Source organism: Pan paniscus, chromosome 9, assembly GCF_029289425.2.
Source record: "Pan paniscus chromosome 9, NHGRI_mPanPan1-v2.0_pri, whole genome shotgun sequence".
Classification (NCBI taxonomy): Eukaryota; Metazoa; Chordata; class Mammalia; order Primates; family Hominidae; genus Pan; species Pan paniscus.
This window is the reverse complement of record NC_073258.2, coordinates 35,285,293-35,309,028: the sequence shown is the minus strand read 5'-3', so window position 1 is coordinate 35,309,028 and position 23,736 is coordinate 35,285,293. Positions and strand designations below refer to the sequence as shown.

The following is a 23,736-nucleotide window of genomic DNA, read 5'->3' as shown; positions in this document are numbered from 1 at the left end:
TTTGAAGTGCAGTGAAACCCAGGAGTTACCCAAACCCTCTTTGGCAGAGAGAGGCTTATTCACATTGAATTCCACTAAGTAAAATGTCATAAAACTTTATCTTTTCTATTCATGTGAACATGCACTATCAGGCTTGGCTTATGAAAATTATTAGTTTTAACAGCAGCTTTTGTCTTTTTCTTTAATTATTTAGTATCAGTAGTACTATCCCATGTTTTGCTAAAATAGTAGGCTATGAAATAAACTATAAAGTATCCACAGTTGAACATACATACCCTTTCATAGTGGAATATGTTTTTACATTTTGTTGTTTTGTTTTAATAGCTGTTGAGGAAGCTGTGAGGATCATTACTGGTGGGGCCCCAGAGCTAGCTGTAGAAGGCAACGGCCCCGTGGAAAGTAATGCAGTACTCACCAAGGCCGTCAAAAGGCCCAACGAGGATTCAGATGAAGATGAAGAAAAGGGAGCCGTTGTCCCCCCTGTTCATGACATTTACAGAGCACGGCAGCAGAAGCGGATTCGGTAGGGTTTAAACGCCTCTGCAGAAAACTCCTGTCCAGGATTCCTTTTGCCTCAAGTGGTATGTTTAAAAGAGACAACGCTTTGTTACAAGGTTCTTGGAAACAAAGTTGTATTGTCATTGGTGCCTCTATCACATGGTTCTTGAGAAAAAAACAAACCAACCTGTGTGAATTTTAGAATATGGAAGAGACCTATGCTCTAAGCAAAATTAGGTTTTCAAAAATGTGAGAACAGTACAAAATGGCAGAACCACATTTTGTTCCCTCTTCAAGGGTGTCTTGTATGTGCCGCTTGAAGATTTGTGAGTTTTTCAACAGTTTTATTTTAAAAACTGGATGGCTTATGATTGTAAAGCATTTTATCACATTTTCTGAAAACAATTGTTCTTGGTTTGCTTATGTAGAAGTCCTGCCTTATTGTTTGTTTTTATTTATGGCAGAATGTATGAAATCCGTTTTGTAGTTTCAAATTTTAAAAGTCCTTTAAAAAATAAAAGGATTCAGAAACATCATGCTTCCTCTGCTTCTTTCAGATTTTATTTACAATAACTACTTATGTTATTTATCCAATACCATTTAAAAATAAATGTCAGGACAAGGAAAAGTCATCTTGTATTTACTAAATGTATTAATCACATACTCTTTCCTGGTCTTTTTTGGTGCTAACTAAAAACATTTTTAAGAGGCAAATTAAACATTTTAGAAATCCTCAAACATGAATGCATTTGCTCCCCAGTAAATCTGAGGCAGATTAAGATCCTGTTAATACTTTTGTCTCTCTTGAAAGCAACCTAAGTGTGGAAATTCCTTTAACCACCTGCTGTCTTGTTCTCACATAGAGTATCTCTTATCTAAAATACTTGGGACCAGAAGTGTTCAGGACTTTGGATTTGTTCAGATTTCAGAATATTTGCATCATACTTACCAGTTCACCATCCCTAATACAAGAGTACAAATTCCAAAAAACTCCACTAAGCATTTTCTTTGTGCATCATGTTGGCACCGAAAAGGTTTTGGATTTTGGAACATGTTGGATTTCAGATTTTCAGATTAGGGATACTCAACTTGTATATTTTCACAGGGGCCCAGTGCTCAAGAACATTTTTTTTTTCCATGAGCTAAACATAGATAACATTAAGGAAAATGACATTTATTTAACTAAATTCTAATTACAGTGAGCAAAAACTTGTCATGCAAATTAAGTCCAAAGAACTAGACTTTGCTCTTTGGTAACAACATTACCTCCTCTTCTCATTACTAGTTAAAAACTAAAAAGCAGGAAGGAAACAAAAAGGAGGGGAGGACAAGTATTATGATTATAAAGAAAAGAAATGATCTTACATATTAGAAACAATTTAGTTTAGAATTTGAATTCAGATGTGATTAAATAATCTGACATTTAAAATCAGCTTCAAATGTCCCATAAAAGTCTTACTTGTAAAAAAAGGTTATGCTGAATCATTTACTCATATAAATTTATATGTAGCAAGGTTATATAAATTGGTCAAAACTGTGTTTAGTTTCCAGTATTTTCCCATTAAAGCTAAAAATCGCCTCTCAAAACAAAGTCAGCTGCCTCTAATTCAGACTTTCTTATCCTTTCAAGCATCACTTTCAAGTTGTGAGTTTTTTAAAAATATCACAGTTACTATCAAAACTTAAGACACAAGTAGGCCAGGTGCGGTGGCTCACTCCTGTAAATCCCAACACTTTGGAAGGCCGAGGCGGGCAGATTATTTGAGGCCAGGGGTTCAAGACCAGCCTGGCCAACAAAGTGAAACCCCGTCTCTACTAAAAATACCCAAAAAATTAGCTGGGCGTGGTAGCCCAAGCCTATAATCCCAGCTACTTGGGAAGCGAAGGCAGAAGAATTGCTTGAACCTGTGAGGCAGAGGTTTCAGTGAGCCGAGGTAGCGCCACTGCACTCCAGTCTGGGTGACAGAGCAAGACGCTCTCCAAAAAAAAAGACAAGTAATACCATATGGCATAGACTTTAAAATACAGAGATGTAGGCTGGGCGCGGTGGCTCTTGCCTGTAATCCCAGCCCTTTGGGAGGCTGAAGATTACTTGAGGCCAGGAGTTCGAGGCCAGCTGGCCAACATAGTGAAACCCTATCTCTACTAAAAATACCAAAAAAAAAAAAGTTAGCTGGGCATGGTAGCACAAGCCTGTAGTCCCAGCTACTCTGGAGGCTGTGGTGGGAGGATCACCTGAGCCCAGGAGGCCAAGGCTGTAGTGAGCCATGATTGCACCACTGTACTCCAGCCTGGGCGAAAGAGTGAGACCCTGCTTCAAAAAATATATAGAGGTGTAGACTTGTTCCTGAAGTGCCATTTTTGGTGGTTAGTGTCGGGGGTGAGCAGCGACTATCTGGGGCTGGTGGTGTGGGGGTAAGAAGAATTTACCAAGACAATAGTAGGTAGAGAAAGGTAGATTAGAGAAGGTATGAAAATGCACTGCAAGGTTGGAACAGGCAGAGAAGATGCTTGTCTGCAAAGAGACAAAGGCTTGCTGGGGATTTTATAAGATAGTGCTATGTGCTAAAGAGGGTTTTATGTACTACTGAGAATGCCAGTGTTGCAGTGAGCTAACTTGCAGGTGTCTGGTGATAAGTTGGGTGCAGTACGGCTACATGTCCTGGACCATGAAGAAAGGCAGACTCATAATTTATCTGCTTTTCCCTGCTCCCACCAGCCTGACTCCCTTTCCCTAATTAGGACTCCACAGTTAGTGTTTTGAAGACAAACAGGCCGGGCGAGGTGGCGCATGCCTATAATCACAGCACTTTAGGAGGCCAAGGTAGGCGGATCACCTGAGGTCAGGAGTTCAAGACCAGCCTGACCAACATGGTGAAACCCTGTCTCTACTAAAAATACAAAATTAGCCAGGTGTGGTGGCACATGCCTGCAATCCCAGCTACTTGGGAGGCTGAGGCAGGAGAATTGCTTGAACCTGGGAAGGAGATGTTGCAGTGAGCCGAGATCGCACCATTGCACTCCAGCCTGGGCATCAAGAGCAAAACTCCGTCTCAAAAAAAAAAAAAGAAGACAAAACAGTTTCAAATACCTGTAAGTGATCTGCAAAAGTGTTCCCACAGACAATAAAACAAAGCCATGCGAACATGTGTGAAAAACCATTTTTTAGCGTGTGTGCACGTGCGTGCGTGCACACACGCACACACACACTTGGTGAAAAGTGTCTTTAATCACTTTATTAGTCCATTCCCACAATGCTATAAAGAAATACCTGTGACTGGGTAATTTTTAAAGAAAAGAGGCTTAACTGGCTCATGGTTCTGTAGGCTGTATAGATAGATTAGTGGCATTTGCTTCTGGAGAAGCTTCAGGAAATGTATAATCACGGCAGAAGGTGAAGGGGAAGAGGGACGTTTTACACGGCCAGGGCAGGATGAAGAAAGGGGGGAGGTGCCACCCACTTTTAAACAACCAGATTTCATGAGAACTCACTGTCACAAGAACAGCACCGAGGGGATGGTGCTAACCCTTTCATGGGAACTTCACCCCCCTGGACCAACACCTCCCACCAAGCCCTACCTCCAACACTGGGGATTACAATTTGACATGAGATTTGGTGGGGACACAGATTCAAACCATATCAATTATTATTAAGGCTACTATGTATATTATAATTGTTCCTATTGCATTTATTTATAGGATTTTTTTCTCCTAGAAATGATCAGCTCTTTGAGCATAAAAAGGATTCTCATTAGAAGAAAACATTTTCGAATGTTCTAACTGCTATAGATATGTATGAATTTTTAGTTTTTAAGGTGATTCTGCCTGATATTTGATAATTCCTTTTGTTAAACAGTTCAACAAGCAGCATGATGTTAGACATCTGAACTTACCTTTGGAAATCTAATGTGCAGACTCATGGGATAATCAGTCCTACAATTCCAAGGACTCATATCAGTATTGCTGGACCCAAAGAAATTGCCAAAAGATATCCATCTTTTTCCTGTTTATAAAAGCAATGACAGCATCTCCTCAAGATTCTAGAACTAGACAAAAGTTTCAAGGACTATATGTATGTCCTTCCTAAACAAAAATTAGTCAAACTCTGGCCTTTACCACTAAACTTCAAACAAGAGGTTGCACCTATGTGGCCACATCTAGTACAGTAAAAGGTTAATAGAAACTACTAGTAAACTTTCTGAACAACCAAACTGTACCAACGAAAAAGAAGGAAAAACACATCATTTCTGTTAGTATATTGACCTTGGTCAATAATTATGAATTTATTTGATATTATAACCCTGTATTGGCCTATAGTTAATAAATAAATGTTGAGTTCAATTTTATTAAACCATAGTCATCATGTTCATAAATTCTTTTTTTTTTTTTTTTTTAACATGGTAGTTCTTTGACTGTGACAATGAGCAAGTGAACTTACGTTTTACTTAATAAAAATTTCAGCCAGGCACGGTGGCTCACATATATAATCCCAGCACTTTGGGAGGCCAAGGCGAGCAAATCACCTGAGGTCAGGAGTTCAAGACCAGCCTGGGCAGCATGGTGAAATCCTATCTCTACTAAAAATACAAAAATCAGCCGGGCATGGTGGTGCACACCTGTAATCCCAGCCACTCGGGGAGGCTGAAGCAGGAGAATTGCTTGAGCTTGGGAGCTGAGATTGTGCCACTGCACTCCAGCCTGGACAACAGAGTGAGACTCCATCTCAAAAACAAACAATCAAAACAAAACAAAAATTTTCATAAGTCTTTTTGTTTGTTTTGAGACATGATCACAGCATAATCCTCCCACCTCAGCCTCCCAAGTAGCTGGGACCACAGGCATGCACCACCATCCACCATGCCCAGCTAATTTTTTAAATTTTATGTAGAAACGGGATCTACCTGTGTTGTCCAGCCTGGTCTTGACCTCCTGGGCTCAAGCAGTCCTCCCATGTCAGCCTCCCAAACTGCTGGGATTAGCCACCATGTGAAGCCCTTCTTTTTTTTATTTTTATTTTTTTTGAGATAGGGTCTGGAATGCAGTGGCATGATCTTGGCTGAATGCAACCTCTGCCTCCTGGGCTCGAGCAATCCTCCCACTTCAGCCTGCTGAGATGGGAGCACAGGCCTATGCCACCATGCCTTGCTAATTTTTGTACTTTTAGTAGAGACAAGGTTTCGCCATGTTGCCCAGGCTGGTCTAGAGTTCCTGGCCTCAAATGATCTGCCTGTCTCGGCCTCCCAAAGTTCTGAGATTACAGGCGTGAGCCACCTCGCCCAGCCCCTCTTGTTTTAAGGTTACTTTTAAGTCAAGAAAAGTGACACTCCATCGAACCAGGCCTATAGCTTAGTTCTGGTTCTTAAGTTCGGTAGGCAATAAATGTAAGTCAGGTGTGACAGAAACCCACATGAGGGACAGTTTTAAGTAGAATTATATGTTTAGACTTTTAACACATATTTTGTAGAACTCTGGCTATTTCTGAAAGTACCAGTGAACACTTGATCGTTTAATAAACAGAGCTTACCTGGGCTTAAAGATTATCCCCTTCCCCACCCATTGAAGTTGCTTTGAATACTATGACTAAAAAGGCTTTCCATTAAAATAATTATATAATGCAAAATCCAATATAAATACACACTTGCAAATATCATTGTAGTTATTTATTTAGATTGTTTTTAAATGAGATAGTGCCTTTAAATATGACTTCATAGCCCATTATCCATTACCATTCATTCATCCACTCATTTGTTCATTCATGAATTCATTTAGTTCAAATAATATAGAGGTGGAGATGGGGAGAAATCACTGGGGTGGGGGTGGATGTCAGGAAGTAAGCAAATGTAAGACTGCAGCTCTAGTATAGAAGAGATGATGAACATAAACAAGTCTTAGGAGAGGACAGGAAGAAAACCTTCCCTGTAGGCCCGTAAAATGTGCTTGAATGAAGGGAGGTTGGGCGCTACCAGTGGAACGTAACACCACAGCAAATATGCGCCCACAGGTAGAGGGTTACATGTTCGCCTTTGTAGTTAAAAAAGAAAGGTATAGTCCTTTTCCATGTACAAAGCATTCTATCATTCATTACCAAATGTAATCCTCACAGCAACAGTGTGAATTAGGAGTGTTCCCATTTAACAATGAAAATACCGAGGCCTTGGGGAGAATGGCTGGTCCAATGTTGTACAACCGGTAAGGAGGCGATAGAGGAGAGAAGACTAAAACCCAGATCTTTCTCTAAATCAGGAGCTTTGTGCACAATCCTGCTACCACCAAATGTTAGAATCGGAAGGGAGCTTAAAGACCAAGTCTAGTCCTTTCATTTTAAAGGAGTTGGGAATGGGCCCTGATTTGCCCCAGCTGGTACATAACAGAGTGGAGATCCAAGCCTTGGTTTCCTGACAGCTCCCAGTCTTTCCACTCTACCACCTGGCCTCAAAATGAAAAGAAACACAAATGTTCTACCTATAAATCAGAGCTCGCCAAAAGGTCACTAGAAATCAAACAGCAAACACCTATTCTCTTTGAAATTCACCAGCAAAGCTGGTGGCAGCAACATTTCCTCTCTTCCCAGGAATCTTAAGGCTTTGGAGAAATGAGAATAAGCACCTCCACAAAAACAGAACCGCTGAATAATCCATTTAGAATCTTGGCCAGTATGTGCATACTATAGGCCTATTAAGTCAAACTTATTAATAGCTTTTCTTCACAGAGAAAAAAGTTCATATATACCTACTGACTGCATTTGATCAGTAAGATATCATGTCAGTGTCCTTCTTACCTGAAGTACATTTATGGCTGGGTCATATCGTGACATAAATAATCACATTTTGTAGCTTGCTTTAGACGGAATGCGATTTTTTTTTTTTTTTTTTTGAGACGGAGTCTCGCTCTGTCACCCAGGCTAGAGTGCAATGGCGCGATCTCGGCTCATTGCAACCTCCACCTCCAGGGTTCAAGTGATTCTCCTGCCTCAGCCTCCCGAGTAGCTGGGATTACAGGCACGTGCCACCACACCCGGCTAATTTTTGTATTTTTCATAGAGACGGGTTTTGCCATGTTGGTAAGGCTGGTTTCGAACTCCTGACCTCAGGTGATCTGCCCGCCTCAGCCTCCCAAAGTGCTAGGATTACAGGCGTGAGCCACCGCGCCTGGCTGGAATGAGATTTTTAAAAACACCAGGACTGAGAATCCATCCACCCAACCAAGAGCCAACAAAGTAGTAGTTACTTTAAACATTCACTTATCCATGAGACTACTGAAGAAATCCAAGAGGCTTGGTGATACTGACCTCACTCTCAGTTCTAACCACAAGTAGTAAAGTACTGCCAAATACACTTAGCAATTTCAGGAAAAGACACTTGTCTCCACAACCTGTTACTGAATGCAGCATATAGAATCCATTCGATTCTGGAGGACAACACACTCCAAAGGATGTTTCGTTTTGGAAGGAGAGCTGTAGGGGAAGGTACAGGGGGATGCTTAGCAATGCTTCCTGAGTGACTAAATGAACGAAGTGGATCTCCCTGGCCCTTAGTAATAATCCTATGAGATTCCAGGAAGAAAATTAGCTTATCTTCATAGAGCAACAACAAAATGATTCAATATGAATATTGTGGTTCTGAAGTTTGCTTCCTTCATTCTTGACTTTTGCCAGTTGCAGAACTCCACCAGTGGACACCGAGGTAGTGGGGGGCCAAGAGTCTGTGAAGCCAGTTATTCATGCATCAAGATTTCAAACTGTCCAAATGGAACTCTGGCAATGTAAGAACTCAGGAGGGGAAAAATATCTTGCAAGAATCTACTCTTACAAAAGAAGAGTTTTTGAGATTTAGGAAGAATGACTGCAGGAAGTGGTGATCAGCGCTGTGCAGTTGGGGTTAAGCTCCTCTCCTTCAGCCTTGGAGCGGCAAGAAAAGGCCCCAAACACTCTGAGGCTGAGGCTTCTCTGCCCAGGAACCCAGGATCATACAACCGCCAGGCACAGTGGCCACAGAGCAGCCTCCACCTTAAGGGAACAATTCCAGACACGACCTCATTGAATACACCATGGAAGATGTTATCTTCTTTAAAAGTACCCTCATGGCAGGGCGCAGTGGCTCACGCCTACAATCCCAGCACTTTGGGAGGCCAAGGCGGGTGGATCACGAGGTCAGGAGATCGAGACCATCCTGGCTAACACGGTGAAACCCCGTCTCTACTAAAAATACAAAAAAATTAGCCAGGCATGGTGGCAGGCGCCTGTAGTCCCAGCTACTTGGGAGGCTGAGGCAGGAGAATGGCGTGAACCTGGGAGGCAGAGGTTGCAGTGAGCCGAGATCGCGCCACTGCACTCCAGCCTGGGCAACAGAGCAAGACTCCATCTCAAAAAAAAAAAAAACCCTTACAAGGAAAAAGGCAGGCAACTGCCATCTCCCAGTCACGCATCCCCAGGAACTTGGCTGTATTATATCCTGCCTCAGAGACAAACTCATCTATTGTAGGCCTGGCCTGGATTGCTGCCTTTGAAAACAAGAAAAGGTCAGCAGAATATCAACCAAGGCATGGAATTTCCAGGGAGGTCTCATTTCAAAATGTCATCAACAAGAACCACATGGACCTCTGTGAGAGGGATGATTAAACTAGCCTGAGTTTGAATGAAAGGATTATGTGTACCCAACCTGTAATTAACACCAAGGAGGTAAAGTGGCAGAGGGTCTTGTATGAGCAACAGCCCTTTCCTGATAACTTTGTGGACCGGCGGTTCCTGGAAGAGCTCTGGAAAAACATCCATGCTCGGAAATACCAATATTGGGCTATGGCATTTGAGTCCAGTGGGGTGATCCCGCAGCTGTGCAGTGTTTTTGTTTTTCTGGTTATTTGGTGGTATATGGATGAGGGTCTTCTGGCCCCCCAATGGCTTTTTGGGACTGGCCTGGCTTCTTCACTGACTGGGTATGTTTTGTTTGATCTCACTGATGGAGGTGAAGGGCAGAAGAGTGGGTGGACCCGGTGGGCTGACCTGAAGAGTGCCCTAGTCTTCATTACTTTCACTTATGGCTTTTCACCATTGCTAAGACCCTGACAGAGTCTGTCAGCACTGACACCATCTATGCCATATCAGTCTTCATGCTGGTAGGCCACCTCATCTTTTTTAACTATGGTGCCAATCATGCCTTTGTATCCATTGTATCCAGCACACTATCCTTGAACATGGCCATCTTTGCTTCTGGATGCTTGGCTTCCACCTTCCCCAGTCCCTGCATGTCTTCATCATGGTAACACTTGCCATCCAGATTTTTGTCCTGTGGCTCATGCTACAGAAGAAACTAAAGGCATGGACTCCCAAGGGCTATGTGGTGGTCACACTGCTTTTTGCCTTTTCGGTCTTGGAAGGCCTACTGCCTATTAGTGCTGTGGGAGCCGTACTCTTTGCCCTTCTGTTGATTTCTATCTCATGTCTCTGTCCATTTTACCTCATTCGCCTGCAGCTTTTTAAAGAAAATATTCAGAGGCCTTGGGATGAAGCTGAAATCAAGGAAGACTTGTCTAGGTTCCTCAGCTAAATTAGGGACATTCAGATAGACTAGCCTCCTAACTAGTATAAAACTTAAAGACAGGCTGGGTGTGGTGGCTCACGACTGTAATCACAGCACTCTGGGAGGCCCGAGGCGGATGGATCACGAGGTCAAGAGTTCGAGACCAGCCTGGCCAACATGGTGAAACCCCGTCTCTACTAAGAATCCAAAAATTAGCCGGGCATGGTGGCGCATGCCTGTAATCCCAGCTATTCAGGAGACTGAGGCAGGAGAATCGCTTGAAACCGGGAGACGGAGGTTGCAGTAAGCTGAGATCGCGCCACCGCACTCCAGCCTGGGTGACAGAGCAAGACTCCGTCTTGAAAAAATAAAAAATGAACCAAAGGCTTGGGTGGTGAGGGTGCTTATCCTTTCTGTAATTCTGTGGATGAAAAAGCTTTCTGGGACCCTCTTGAATTATTCGCTGTAACAAATGAAGTGATGTGGTTTCTATTAAAAAAAAATAATACATTCAAACAAACAAAAATAAATAAATATGAATAAAAGTACCCTCACAAAATGCAGCCAGTCTGCCAGATTACAGTGACCCAGATTCTCCAGTCTCCTGCCTGGGACCCAAAAAGATACATCTGGCTCTACTTTTTTTTGTTAAGGAGAGACAGGGTCTGGCTCTGTCACCCAGGCTGGAGTACAGTGGCATGATCATAGTTCACTGCAGCCTCAAACTCCTGGGCGCAAGTGATCCTTTTGCCTCAGCCTCAGCTTGTAGCTGGGAGTACAACTGTGTGCCACCACAACAGGCTAATTTTTTTTGTATTTTTTGTAGAGACATGATCTCACTATGTTGCCCAGGCTGGATTTGAAATCCTGGGTTCAGATGATGCTCCTGCCTTGGCATTCCAAAGTACTGGGATTATAGTGTAAGCCACCATGCCCAGCCCTGTTTTTTGTTTTGTTTTTTTAATTTATCACATCATTATAGATTAGAACCAACATCAGTGCTGATCTGCATACATGTAATTTCTACCTGAGTTTCTATAGCCAGATCCAAGTCCTTGTATAAACCCTGGGACCATCAGCAATCTCAAAAATCCTGAAAGCAGAATGTATTCTGACTCTACCAGGTCTGATATCCTTCTCATGGAGTATCTGATTTCCTCCCCATCAGTCCTATTGGAATACCTACCCAACTGCTTCTTCAAGTCTTCCTTCAAAACACAAAATCACTGCACTTCCTTACAAAGAAGGATCAGAGAAAACAGCTGCTTGCAGTAAAATGTAGCCCTTCCCCCTGGTTGTGCAGTAGTGGCTGCTGGCCTTCCTGGAGTCTTTCTGAAATGGCTTCCAAGTTTCTTTTCTTTTTTCTTTTTTTGAGACAGAGTCTCACTCTGTTGCCCAGGCTGGAATGCAGTGGTGCTATCTCAGCTCACTGCAGCCTCTGCCTCCCGGGTTCAAGCGATTCTCCTGCCTCAGCCTCCCACGTAGCTGGGATTACAGGCGTGTGCCACCACACCCAGCTAATTTTTGTATTTTTAGTAGAGATGGGGTTTCACCATGTTGCCCAGGCTGGTCTCAAACTCCTGACCTCAGGTGATCTGCCTGCCTCGGCCTCCCAAAGTGCTGGGATTATAGGCGTGAGCCACCACGCCCGGCTAACTTGTAAGTTTCTCTTAGCTTCCTGTACAGAAGGCTTCAGGTGCCGATATTACTGCATTACTCATACAGTAATATAGTCTTACCCCTTGCTGTTGTGGCAGTTGGTCATTCCAACTTCATGGCTCTGCTTCTAATATAACATCCCTGTCTAAAATGCAGACATACATGTGTACACTTAAAAAAAAAAAAAAAAAAAAGAACAGATCGTCTATGAGACCCAAATCACTCACGCTCAGAGGACACGTCAGGAATTCTGGTCACTGAAGTTCCTTGAAAAATAATGCTCAAACACCAGGGATTTTCTATGACTTCCTCATCTAGGAGATTCGTGAACTCAAGCTATTTTATCTGAAAACAGTTAAATCTAATTCCAGAATTTAATTCAATCATCACATCTGTGTATTGTCTCAGGGTCAATTTTTCAGTAAGAATTCCAGACATTTCTCTTCGTTCACGTTACAGTAAACTATTTTTCAATACATTTCCTCCTTGACTTTCAAGGCTTGAAAGTCAAAGACTTTCCTTTCACTAGATCTCATAAGTCATAACTGCTCTCAACCAGATGCAGGAGTAATTTTGTATAAAAGAACAAGCTTTTTAAAGTCCAATAACTGTATCTTTGGGGGAAGGTTAAAAGAATGTTTAAATACAAAAAAGAAAGTAAAAAAAAAAGAGAGAGAGACAAATAACTCTCCTCTAGAAAAAAGGGCTTGGGAGCCCTGGCTAGGCCAGGCAGGGAGGAAGCAATAAATAGGGGGAGAAAATGGCAATAAGATGTTATATAGCCCTTCTAACAAAAATACCAGAAGGGAGGGGTGAGGGACAAGGCTGTCTGAGGGAGGGCAGGAGGTGAGGCCATGGCTTGGTCTCTTTTGCGCTTGGATGGCTGTCAGCTCAGCATGAGGCATCTGAAAGAACTACCCAGATTGCAGAAGAGAGAGGTCCCAGCCTCCTTGGAAGGACATGATGGGGGAGGAGTGGAGACAACAGCTGAGTGTTACCTGTAAAACTCGAGAACAAAATGCTTCTTTGATTTGTAAACTTGCACTCATAAATACAGTCTCTCAAAATAGAATTCAGTGGATTTTTCAACAAGTCTTTTCAACAGTGATACACAATATTCTTCCCTTTGGAATCGGTGCTGTTAAATAGACATGTACTATATAGCCATTTTCCAATGCAACATTAGAGTACAGAACAGGTATTCTGTGGCTAGTGAGTAATACTGCTGCTGTAGGGTGCATACACGTTAGGATCGGACGAGGATCTTACTGAGGATTGCATCATAGTAGGGACAGAAGACCATCTTGTTATAGTTGACCAGGCGAGCAAATTTAATAGCAACTTCCTCCAGCTCTCTCTGAACTGGACTGAGTCCCCCAGGGACTGTGGGCAATGGCTTCTGATGACCCGAGGCAAGGTAGGTTTCTAAGAAGGTCAGGATTCGAGATTCTGTGACAAAAAAGAAAGTGGTCAGTTGTTTCTTGTCCTTCACCTTACAAACCTTACTGTGCTTCAGTTCTTAGCTTAACCATCACCTCTTAGGGGAAGTTGTCCCCGATCAATACTCCCAGACCAGATACCCACAGCACCTTGCACTTCTGCATATTCATCCCACTTATAATGTTTTCTCTCCCCTCTAGATGGTTAGTTTCATGAAGGTAGGAGCCATGCTCATCTTGTTCATCATGTCTCCTGAGCACTCAGCACAGTGACTGGCATGAGACCCAGCTCCCAGGAGAAGCTCAAACACACTTGGAATGCAAGAATGAATGCATGAGTGGCCGGGCGCGGTGGCTCACGCCTGTAATCCCAGCACTTTGGGAGGCTAAGGTGGGCGGGTCACCTGAGGTCAAGAGTTCGACCAGCCTGGCCAATGTGGTGAAGCCCCGTCTCTACTAAAAATACAAAAATTAGCCAGGTGTGGTGGCGCGCACCTGTTGTCCCAGCTACTCGGGAGCCTGAGGCACAAGAATCACTTGAACCCAGGAGGTGGAGGTTACAGTGAGCTGAGATCATGCCATTGCACTCCAGCCTGGGCGACAGAGCCAGACTCTGTCCCCAAACAAAACAAAACAAAACAAATGAATGAATGCATGAGTGAATAAAGGAAGACTGGAGACATGCTCTGCTCTCCAAGGAGCAACACATCCTGAGACCATTGTTAGCCATCGCTGACGATCACATAAAAAGGTGGAAGATTAAAGCAGGAATTACAGGTTCAAAAAAGACTTATTTCCTACTAAGCCTCCATGAAAGCAGCTCGTGCTTCCTTCTCTGATGCCTGCATGGAAGTCGTGGGCATTTGTAAACTTGTCCTACTTGGAGGAATAATTTAGGTTGATGCTTTTCTAGTCCATTCCCCTTCACAATGCTTTTGTACTCTTGTGTATCCTCATGAAAAAAGATTTGATCAAGCCACACTTCTTGCAGATTTTATCACAAAAACAATAGAGACATTTATATGGAATAGACTTTTTCAAACTACATGCCTTGCCTCCTGCCTGGGGAATCCTCTCAGGTGCAAATAACTTATACCCTCCTGAGCCTCACAACACAGACAGAAACTGCTGACGGGACAGGGCCTAACACCCTTACTCTTTTTTTTTTTTCGAGACACAGTTTCACTCTGTCGCCCAGGCTGCAGTGCAGTGGCACAATCTCAGCTCACTACACCTCCGCCTCCCGAGTTCAAGCAATTCTCCCCGCTCTGCCTCCCGAGTAGCTGGGATTACAGGCGCATGCCACCAAGCCCAGCTAATTTTTGTATTATTAGTAGAGGCGGGGTTTCACCATGTTGCCCAGGCTGGTCTTGAACTCCTGACCTCAAGTGACCCGTCTGCCCCCAACTCCCAAAGTGCTGGAACTACAGGCGTGAGCCACTGCACCCGGCCCTATCACCCTTCTTCTTTTTTTTTTCTTTTTTGAGATGGAGTTTCCCTCGTCTCCCAGGCTGGAGTGCAGTGGCGCGATCTCGGCTCACTGCAACCCCCGCCTCCTGGGTTCAAGTGACTCTCCTGCCTCAGCCTTCCGAGTACCTGGGATTACAGGCACACGCCACCATGCCCAGGAAATTTTTGTATTTTTCGTAGAGACGGGGTTTCACCATGTTGGCTAGGCTGGTCTCAAACTCCTGACCTCAGGTAATCTGCCCACCTTGGCCTCCCAAATGCTGGGATTACAGGCATGAGTCATCACACCTGGCCCTATCACCCTTATTCTTTTTTTTTTTTTTTTTTTTTTGAGACAGACTTTCGCTCTTATTGCCCAGGCTGGAGTGCAATGGCACAATCTCGGCTCACCACAATCTCCACCTCTCAGGTTCAAGCGATTCTCCTGCCTCAGCCTCCCAAGTAGCTAGCATCACAGGCATGCACCACCATGCCTGGCTAATTTTGTATTTTTAGTAAAGGCGGAGTTTCTACATGTTGGTCAGCCTGGTCTCGAACTTCCAATCTCAGGTGAACTGCCCGGCTTGGCCTCCCAAAATGTTGGGATTATAGGCATGAGCCACTGTGCTCAGCACCCTTATTCTTAAGTTAGTTTGGTTCTCTAAGGTTCCCAGGGCTGGCAGCCTCACCGAAGTAGAAAACTTTGTATTGTTCCTACCCAAAGACTGGTTTTTCTTTTCTTTCTTTCTTTCTTTTAGAAACAGGGTCTTGCTCTGTCACCCAGGCTGGAGTGCAGTGGTGAAATTGTAGCTCACTGCAGCCTCAAACTCCTGGGCTCAAGTGATCCTCCTGCCTCAGCCTCCCGAGTAGCAAGGACAAGGACTACAGATGCATGTCACTAACCTGGCTAATTTTTTTTTTTTTTAATTTTTTGTAGAGATGGGGTCTCACTATGCTGCCCAGATAGTCTCAAACTCCTGGTTTTAAGTGATCCTCCCCTAAAGGGCTGGTTTTCAATCTGTCGATAACTGGCTATTACAAAACAACCCAGGCAGCAGGATGAGTAGCAACTTGCTGGCCACAGGTCTACTTACAGGCACTTTCCTGCCTCCCTACGAAGGTTGTGAGTATAAATCTTGGCTGGATGCAGTGGTTCGTGCCTGTTAACCCCAGCACTTTGGGAGGCTGAGGCAGGCGGATCACTTGAGTCCAGGAATTTGAGACCAGCCTGGCCAACAAGGCAAAACCCCATCTTTAGAAAATATACAAAAAATTAGCTGGGTGTGGTGGTGCATGCCTGTAGTCCCAGCTACTTGGGAGTCTGAAGTGGGAGGACTGCTTGAGCCTGGGAGGTGGAGCGCAGAGGTGGAGTGCAGTGAGCCGAGATCGCATCACTGCACTCCAGTCTGGAAGACAGAGTGAGACCCTGTCTCAAAAACAAACAAACAAAACTATGTATTCACAGCATACAGCATGATGTTTTAAATGTGTGTATATACTACGAAATGATTAAATCAAGCTAATTAACAGAATTTTTCATAAAGCCATTGCTGTGATAACTAATAGCTAATATTATAGAATATTTTAAATATTTTATAGAATATGCATTAAAATATTTTAATACTTCAAGTTTATTATAAATTTTAAATAGCAATATCTTAATATTACCATTTTAAGTTTTATTATTTGATGTTAATAGTATTACATACTAATATTTAATAATATTTTAATAGTATTTTTAAATAACATCTTCATTTTACTATTCAGCTCTTTTCGTAACAGCTCCTATTTACTAAGCACTTACTATGTGCTGCCAGGCACTACGGAAAGCGCTTCACCTTCTCATCCCAGGGAGTTCCTGCAGCGACCTTGTAAGGTTGCTGCCCTTATTCCTGCTTTAGAGATGAGGAAACTCAAGTGTCAAGTTACACGCCCAAGCTGCACGGAGGCCCTGGGACACTGCTTGTGAACCCAGGAGAGTGATTCCAAGGTTGCAGCCCTTAGAACAATGATGGCTGCCTGGTCCTGTGCCCATCTGTTGGGTGGCCCTGGTCTCTCTGTGTTGCTTCATTACACCATCTCCTCACCCATCAGCACCTTAACTCCAGCTAAGCCCTCAGGTTTCTTCAGAGGGACTCGTGCTCCAGCCCCTCAGAGGGCACATCCCTGCTGCCTGCCTTCCCCAAACGTACCCATGATCCTGCGAATGGGGTCATCGGGACTGGCCACGGCCTGGATCTGGCCCTTGAGCACGGTCTCCTTGTCCGTGGTGAAGGGGGAGGACCCACACAGGGAGAGGCAGCTGCTCACCTCCAGGCACACCTTCTCCCCGATGGTAGTGAGGACGTCCTTCAGATGGAAGGAGCTGGGGCAGAGGAGGGGAGAAAGGGCCTATAAGTAAAATACACCTCTAACCAGCTCCAACCGCCCACACCTGGGTGAGAATGACGGCACCAATAACTGGATTTGTGTGTTCAAGGGACAATTTGAGACTCTTTTCCCTGCCACCTTACCTCTCAGGCTGTGCATACCTGACCAGGGGGACTTTCTTTCTCTCCCTCTGCTAGAAAGGACAGTGGGAAGGGCAGGGGCTCAGAGTATACCAGGACCAACGACCCAAAGCACAACTTCCTGCTAGCCTCTGTGTGATAAAATCAGCCTGGAATGACCTCAGAATATCTTGATATACCTCTGGAGGAATACACAAGAAAGCAGGCATTTGGTAGCTGTGGGATAAGAGGGAGAGAGAAACTCTTCATTGGATGCCCTTTTGTACCTTTTGATTTTTGAAACATACACATGTATTAACTAATTTTAAAAGAATAAAGAGGCCGGGCTCAGTGGCTCACGCCTATAATCCCAGAACTTTGGGAGGCCAAGGCAGATGGATCAGGAGTTCGAGGTCAGGAGTTCAAGACCAGCCTGGCCAACATGGTGAAACCCCATCTCTACTAAAAATACAAAAAGATTAGCTGGGCATGGTGATAGGTGCCTGTAATCCCAGCTACTCGGGAGACTGTGGTAGGAGAATCACTTGAATCCAGGAAGTGGACGCCGAGATCACGTCATTGCACTCCAGCCTGGGCAACAAGAGTGAAACTCCATCTCAAAAAAATAAAAAAATAGATAAAAATTAAAAATTTTTTTAAAAATAAAAGAATAACGAAAAGTGAAATCCTAAAGTTAAAAAAAAAGAGTACCTGGATACCCTGGGTCCCCCAGGCTCTCCCAGGGTGCCTGTGGGGAGCCCCCATGCTGGCAGGCATGCTGTGAGAAGGTAACTGCCTCTGTTGTAGGTCTAGATCCTTTGTATGTAGAATTACTGGGGGGCATGGGAGCAAGCCCTGGCACTCACCACTGGCACCAGCTCTGTGCCCACCCCTGGAGGGCCAGGGAGGATATGGGAGTGCAAGGCTGGGCTCCCAAGAAAGCACTGACCTGGATCCCACCCTCAGCGGGAGCTTTGACAGAGTAGTTCTCCAGGCAGGGGACCTAGGTGACAGCCCAGAGCTGTACCTGTGCAAAGGCCTCAGGCTAGGCCCTCAGCTGAGCAAACAGTTTCCTGGCCTCTCAGCAAACTAGTTTGACTGTCAAAACTGTTGAGCCCCTAGTCACAACTTACGGACACGCCCCACACTGCACTGAACACACCCATGCTTCGTGAAAATTCAGCAGTAAAATTCCTCCATTTTGTAAGGATGAGAATGTTTAGGGGGTACTTCCCTTGAAGAAGTCTCTGAATTGGACCTTGTTAGATAGAGCATTTACTTAGAACCACTCAAAGATATTCTATAGGCTGGAAACCATAGAAGTCACCCAACATGACTCCATGGTAGGAGCGGTCACTGAAGCCTGCACGCGTGCAGATGCGGACTCGTGCTGGGTAACAAAATGATGCATTACACTGAGCACAGAACGCCTACAGGGAACATGCAAGGGCAGAACACTTCAACCACATACATGCAGCTCTGCAGGAATATAGCTGGTTTCTCTCATGACCTTCCTCTAGGGCTCTGCTTTTCACTGTTAGTTGGTTATGAAAGCAATTCAGTGGGTAGCAACCAATATTTTTTTTAATGGAATAAGAATAGAGTAGAAACAATCAGGCTGCATTAAACACAGTTAGGGTCAGTTCCAGTTTGAGAGGTTTTTGTTTCTGTTACACGTGTGTTAAGTGTGTACTAGGTCACAATGGAAAATGAATTTCTTACTGCAGGTCCTAGTCACAAACATTTTTGTCCCAATTAATGTCTCTGGGTTCCAGTTTCTTCATAAGCTCCAGTAAGAGTTTAATACATTTGAATGGCTTTGGGAGAGGAATAAAGCACTCAACAAACAAACACAAGAACCTTGGAGGTCAGGAGACAAAGACAACCCCATTAAAGAAGGAAGGGGTCAGACAGCATCCTGCTCCCTGCGTAGGGAGAACAAATGAGTTGATGGCACTCAACACCGAGCCAGGCCCCGGGAGGAGCATGCTAACAGGGAATGGAGGGCCGCGGGACCTCTAAGCCCGGGATCTCCAATTCCTCAAGGCAAGCAACCATTGATACCAGCGCTCCCCACCCTGCCCATGGCTTACCCCCCAGCCCGAGCCACTTCTTCTCTCGCCTCCTAAATGCTCCCTCACATCTACTATGTGCCCCATGCCAAAATTTAAACTTAAGGGCATAAATCTAATTACGTTCCCCCTCTTGCTTCAAATCCTTCAATGGCTCCCTACTGCTCTTAGGACAATAACCCAACTCCTTGGTGTGGCCTCTAAGGCCCGACAGGCTACTCGGCTAGTCACACACATTTTGAAGCCACTATCCTAGAGCTCTGCTAACCCTGCAGCAGATTCTAACTTTGACCCTATGACCCTAAATAAACTCTGCTGGGGTCTTCGCCAAGTGAACCAACTGAGACAGCAAGGTTTCTTCTCAGTTCCTAGCGAGTGGCCCTGGGTTCTGCCTTACAGTGGGAGACTCCAGTCGGCTCTCTGACATCCACTGCGTCCCATCCACGCATTAAAGTTCCACTTACGGCAGGTGCATATCTGTTAGCAAAATCTTCACAATCATCTTGAGTTTCTCAGCAAAGTCGGCCTGGCTGGAAATTCCTGGCGCTGCCATGCTGAAGGTGACCAGCAACACAGCCCCCAGGATGGTCAGTTGTTCCAGCTGCAACTGGAGCTCGTGGAAGCGAGACTGGTCCATTAAAACTGTCTGTAATGAATAGAAGAGGCCATCGCTGAGCTGCAGGTCCAGGCTGGCCAGCAGAGGGCGGGAGCGCCACAGCCCCCACACCTGCCTCTGCAGCTTCCCTCAGGGTTTGCGCTAGTGTGTCAGAGCTTTGAGGGAGTCTGGTGTGAAATAACCCCTCTATCTCAGAGCCGTTCCTCCTGAGCAAGGATGCAGTATAGCGCCCTCACTAAGAACACAGACAGGCCTGGGTGTAAAGCCAGGCTCCGTGCTTAATACCATGACCTCCCCGGCTGGCCGTGGTGGCTCACGCCTATAATCTCAGCGCTTTGGGAGGCCGAGGTGGGCAGATCACCTGAGGTCAGGAGTTCAAGACCAGCCTGACCAACATGGTAAAACCCCATCTCTACTAAAAATACAAAACTAGCCGGGTGTGGTGGTGCATGCCTATAATCCCAGCTACTCGGGAGGATGAGGCAGGAGAATCTCTTGAACCCAGGAAGCAGAGGTTGCAGTGAGCTGAGATTGCACCTTTGTACTTCAGCCTGGGCAACAAGAGTGAAACTCCTTCTCAAAAAAAAAATAGCATGACCTCATGCATGCATCCCCAGCTTTGTCGGGCCTCTGCAGAATGGGGACTCCCACATCACAGGGCTGTTTTAAAGCTGAAGAAAGATGCTACATATAAAGCGGCTGGCAGAGCCAGCACTCGATAAATAAAAGTTATACTTATTGTTAGGAAGAAAAGTATAATGAGGCACAGACCTAGGGTCACCAACTCCTCCCAGTTTGTCTGGGACTGTCCCAGTTTTCAAATGGAAATTCCCAAGTCCTGTGAACCCTCACTCAGTCCCTAGCAAACTAGGACAGCCAGTCACCCTGTACAGAGCAATGGAAGGCCAGGTGCGATGGTGGGTGCCTGCAGTCCCAGCTACTGGGAGGCTCAGGCAGGAAGATCGCTGAGGCCGGAAGTTCGAGGCTGCAGTGCACTACGATTATGCCTGTGAATAGCCACTACAATGCAGCTTGGACAACATAGTGAGACTCCATCTTAAAACAACAACAACAAAAATCCCAGAGCAATGGAAGGGAGGACTGCCTTGCAGGCAGAGCCCACACTTATTCATCTTGGTACCCGTTCAGCACCCAACACAAAGGAAGCTCGTAAGAACTGGCGAGTAAATAAAGAGGAAGAGAAAGAAACAGGAAGCACAGAGAGTAGAAGTGACAGAGAACAATCTAAAGCCTCCCGGAAAGCAAGCACATTCCCATGACTGCCTCCCCCATGTTAAAGACAGTCCTGGGTCCTACCATGCCAGTGCTCCCACCCGTGTGGGTGAGGGAAGGAGAAGGGAAAGGCTGCACAGATGGGAATCTGATCTGAGAGTTTACAGGCTCATCGAATGGACTCTAAGGACCTTTCTTGCTGTCAGAAACTGAGATTTGCCAAATCAAGACAGGAACAATGTGGGTCACAGCCAAGAAGTAAAAACCCTGAGGATTGAGAATCCTCTGCTGATACAAATACAATCCCAAGGACTCATCGTCGGCCTGTTTTCTGACTTCACATGGCTTTGTGGCTTCCCAACAGCAGGACGTGAGTTTAGGATGCAGATTGCCAAGGATCAATTCCTGGAGTAGAGAGCTGTCCCCAGGGACCATCATCATCTTCCCCACAGCGTTTCTTTTCTTTTTTATTTATTTTTTTTACGAGAGGGTTTATTCATAAGACTGCCAAGTGAGGAGGCTGGAGAACAGGTCTCACATCCCCCTCTCCATAGAGAGGGCTTAGGGATATTTACGGGATGAAGAAGCAGGGGTATCTAAGGCCTGGGGAAGATGATCAGCGGTGGGGAAAAGGGAGGTATTGGATGGTCTCCCACAGCTATTTTTAAATAGACATGTCAGGCTGAGAACTTCCCTCCAGAAGAGAACATGCCACAGTTCAAAGGGAACATTTTCCCATCTCCAATTTGACATTCTCTTTAGAGCTTCCTCCAGCACAAAACGGGGAACTCAGAGGCAAGAGGTGAAACCTTAAGCTCACAACTTCTTGAAAGGAAAAATAAGGAACTTATAAGAAAGATATTTAGAGAAGTATCTGGATCTGAGGCTAGTGATAAGAAGCTCACGTACCCCCCAAAAAGAGAGGGGGAGTCTACATAACAAAACAGCTATTTAGAGAAACACCGGGGGAATCCCTTCTTAGTCATCTTCTTAAAGAGGTCTTGCAGTTAGAAGTATGTATTGTGAAAAACATAAAAAGAAAAAATATTGCTCAGCATGGAAGGGGAAGAAGTTTCTTTAGATAAAGCTGTGAACAACCACACCTCTGTTGTGGTTTCCATCAAGATGAGTAAAAACAGGAGAAAAATTCAGCAGCACAGACTGGAGCCTCATACATTGCTGGTGGGATGATAAAATGATGCAGCTGCTTTGGAAATCAGTTTGGCAGTTCCTCAAAATGTTAAACTTAAGAGTCACCATGTAACCCAGCAATTCTAATCCTAGGTACGTAACCAAGAGAGGTACAAACATATGTCCATGCAAAAACTTGTACTGGAATATTCACAGAAGCATAATTTATAATAACAACCCAAATGTTTGTCAACTGATGAATGAATAAACAAAATGTGGTACATCCATACAGTAAAATATATTATTCAGCCTAAAAAAGAAAGGAGGGCTGGGCATGGTAGCTCATGCCTGTAATCCCAACACTGGGAGGCCAAGGAGGGAGGACCACTTGAGGCCAGGAGTTTAAGATCAGCCTGAGTAACATAGCGAGACCCCTGTCTCCACAAAAAACACACTTAAAAATTAGCTGGGTGTGGTGGTACACTCTTGTAGTCCTAGCTACCCAGGAGGCTGAGGCAGGAGGATCACTTGGGCCCTGAAGTTCAAAGTTACAGTGAGCTGTTGTACCACCTAGCCTGAGCAATTCAATGAGACCCTGTCTCTAAAATTTAAAAAAATTAAAAAAAACCCAGAAAGGGAACACTGACACATACTACAACATAAATGAACCTTGAAGACATTATGCTAAGTAAAATAAGCCAGACCCAAAAGGACAAAGATTGTATAATTCCACTCATATTAAGTACCCGGATTAGTCCAATTCATAGAGACTCAAAGTAGAATGGTGGCTGCCAGGGGCCAGAGGGTGGGGGCAATGGGAATTACTCTTTGGTGTGTTTGGTGGGAAGACAGTTTCACAGAAGGAAAATTGAAAATGTTTTGGAGGTGGCTGGTGGCAATGGTTGCACAACAATGTGGATGCACTTAATGCCACTGAACTGGACAACTAGAAATGGTTAAAATGGTAAACTTTATGTTATGTGTATTTTACCACAACAACAAAAAAAAACACAGTGGAAAAGAGGACTAAACTACTGCTATATGTGCTACAACATGAAAAAACATTGGTGAAAGAAGCCAGGCACAAAAGGCTGGTAGTGTATGATTTCATTTAAATAAAATGTCCAGGATAGGCAAATCCATAGAGACAGAAAGCAGATCTGTGGCTTCAGGCGTTGGAGGGAGGGGGAAAGGGCAGTGACCTCTGATGGATGCAGCGTTTCTATTGGAGGTGATGAAAATGTTCTCAATTAAACAGTGGCAATGGATGCATAACTCTGTGACTATACTAGAAAACACTGAGTTGTACACTTTAAAAGGGAGAATCTTCTGGTACATGAATTATATCAGAATAAAGCTATTCTTTTTATTTTTTATTTTATTTATTTACTTATTTATTTTTATTTTTTGAGACAGACTCTCGCTCTGTCGCCCAGGCTGGAGTGCAGTGGTGCAATCTCGGCTCACTGCAAGCTCCGCCTCCCAGGTTCAAGCAATTCTCTGCCTCAGCCTCCCAAGTAGCTGGGGCTACAGGCCCCTGCTACCACGCCCAGCTAATTTTTTGTATTTTTAGTACAGAGGGTGTTTTGCCATGTTGCCCAGGCAAGTCTTGAACTCCTGACCTCAAGCAATCTG

The 23,736-nt window shown here is 44.6% G+C and overlaps 2 protein-coding genes and 1 pseudogene across 8 annotated transcripts in view; 2 read left to right on the top strand and 1 right to left on the bottom strand.

Annotated features, from left to right (window-relative positions):
• Nucleotides 1-1,031, top strand: part of CSTF3 (cleavage stimulation factor subunit 3) — a 78,388-nt gene extending 77,357 nt beyond the window's left edge. For both annotated transcript variants that reach the window (XM_057299137.2, XM_055094266.3), the window contains one exon: nt 325-1,031. In XM_057299137.2, coding sequence (XP_057155120.1) covers nt 325-527 — 203 coding nt within the window. In that variant the 3' untranslated portion in view covers nt 528-1,031. The remainder of the gene's footprint in view (nt 1-324) is intronic.
• A 5,112-nt stretch (nt 1,032-6,143) lies between these two features.
• Nucleotides 6,144-23,736, bottom strand: part of TCP11L1 (t-complex 11 like 1) — a 40,162-nt gene continuing 22,569 nt past the window's right edge. For all 6 annotated transcript variants that reach the window (XM_034932375.3, XM_003830397.6, XM_008955868.5 and 3 more), the window contains 3 exons: nt 19,586-19,767; nt 16,753-16,925; nt 6,144-13,121 (listed from right to left, as the gene is read on the bottom strand). In XM_034932375.3, the coding sequence (XP_034788266.1) occupies nt 12,919-13,121; nt 16,753-16,925; nt 19,586-19,767 (558 nt within the window). In that variant the 3' untranslated portion in view covers nt 6,144-12,918. The remainder of the gene's footprint in view (nt 13,122-16,752; nt 16,926-19,585; nt 19,768-23,736) is intronic.
• Nucleotides 9,143-10,040, top strand: LOC134731226 (phosphatidylinositol N-acetylglucosaminyltransferase subunit C-like; annotated as a pseudogene).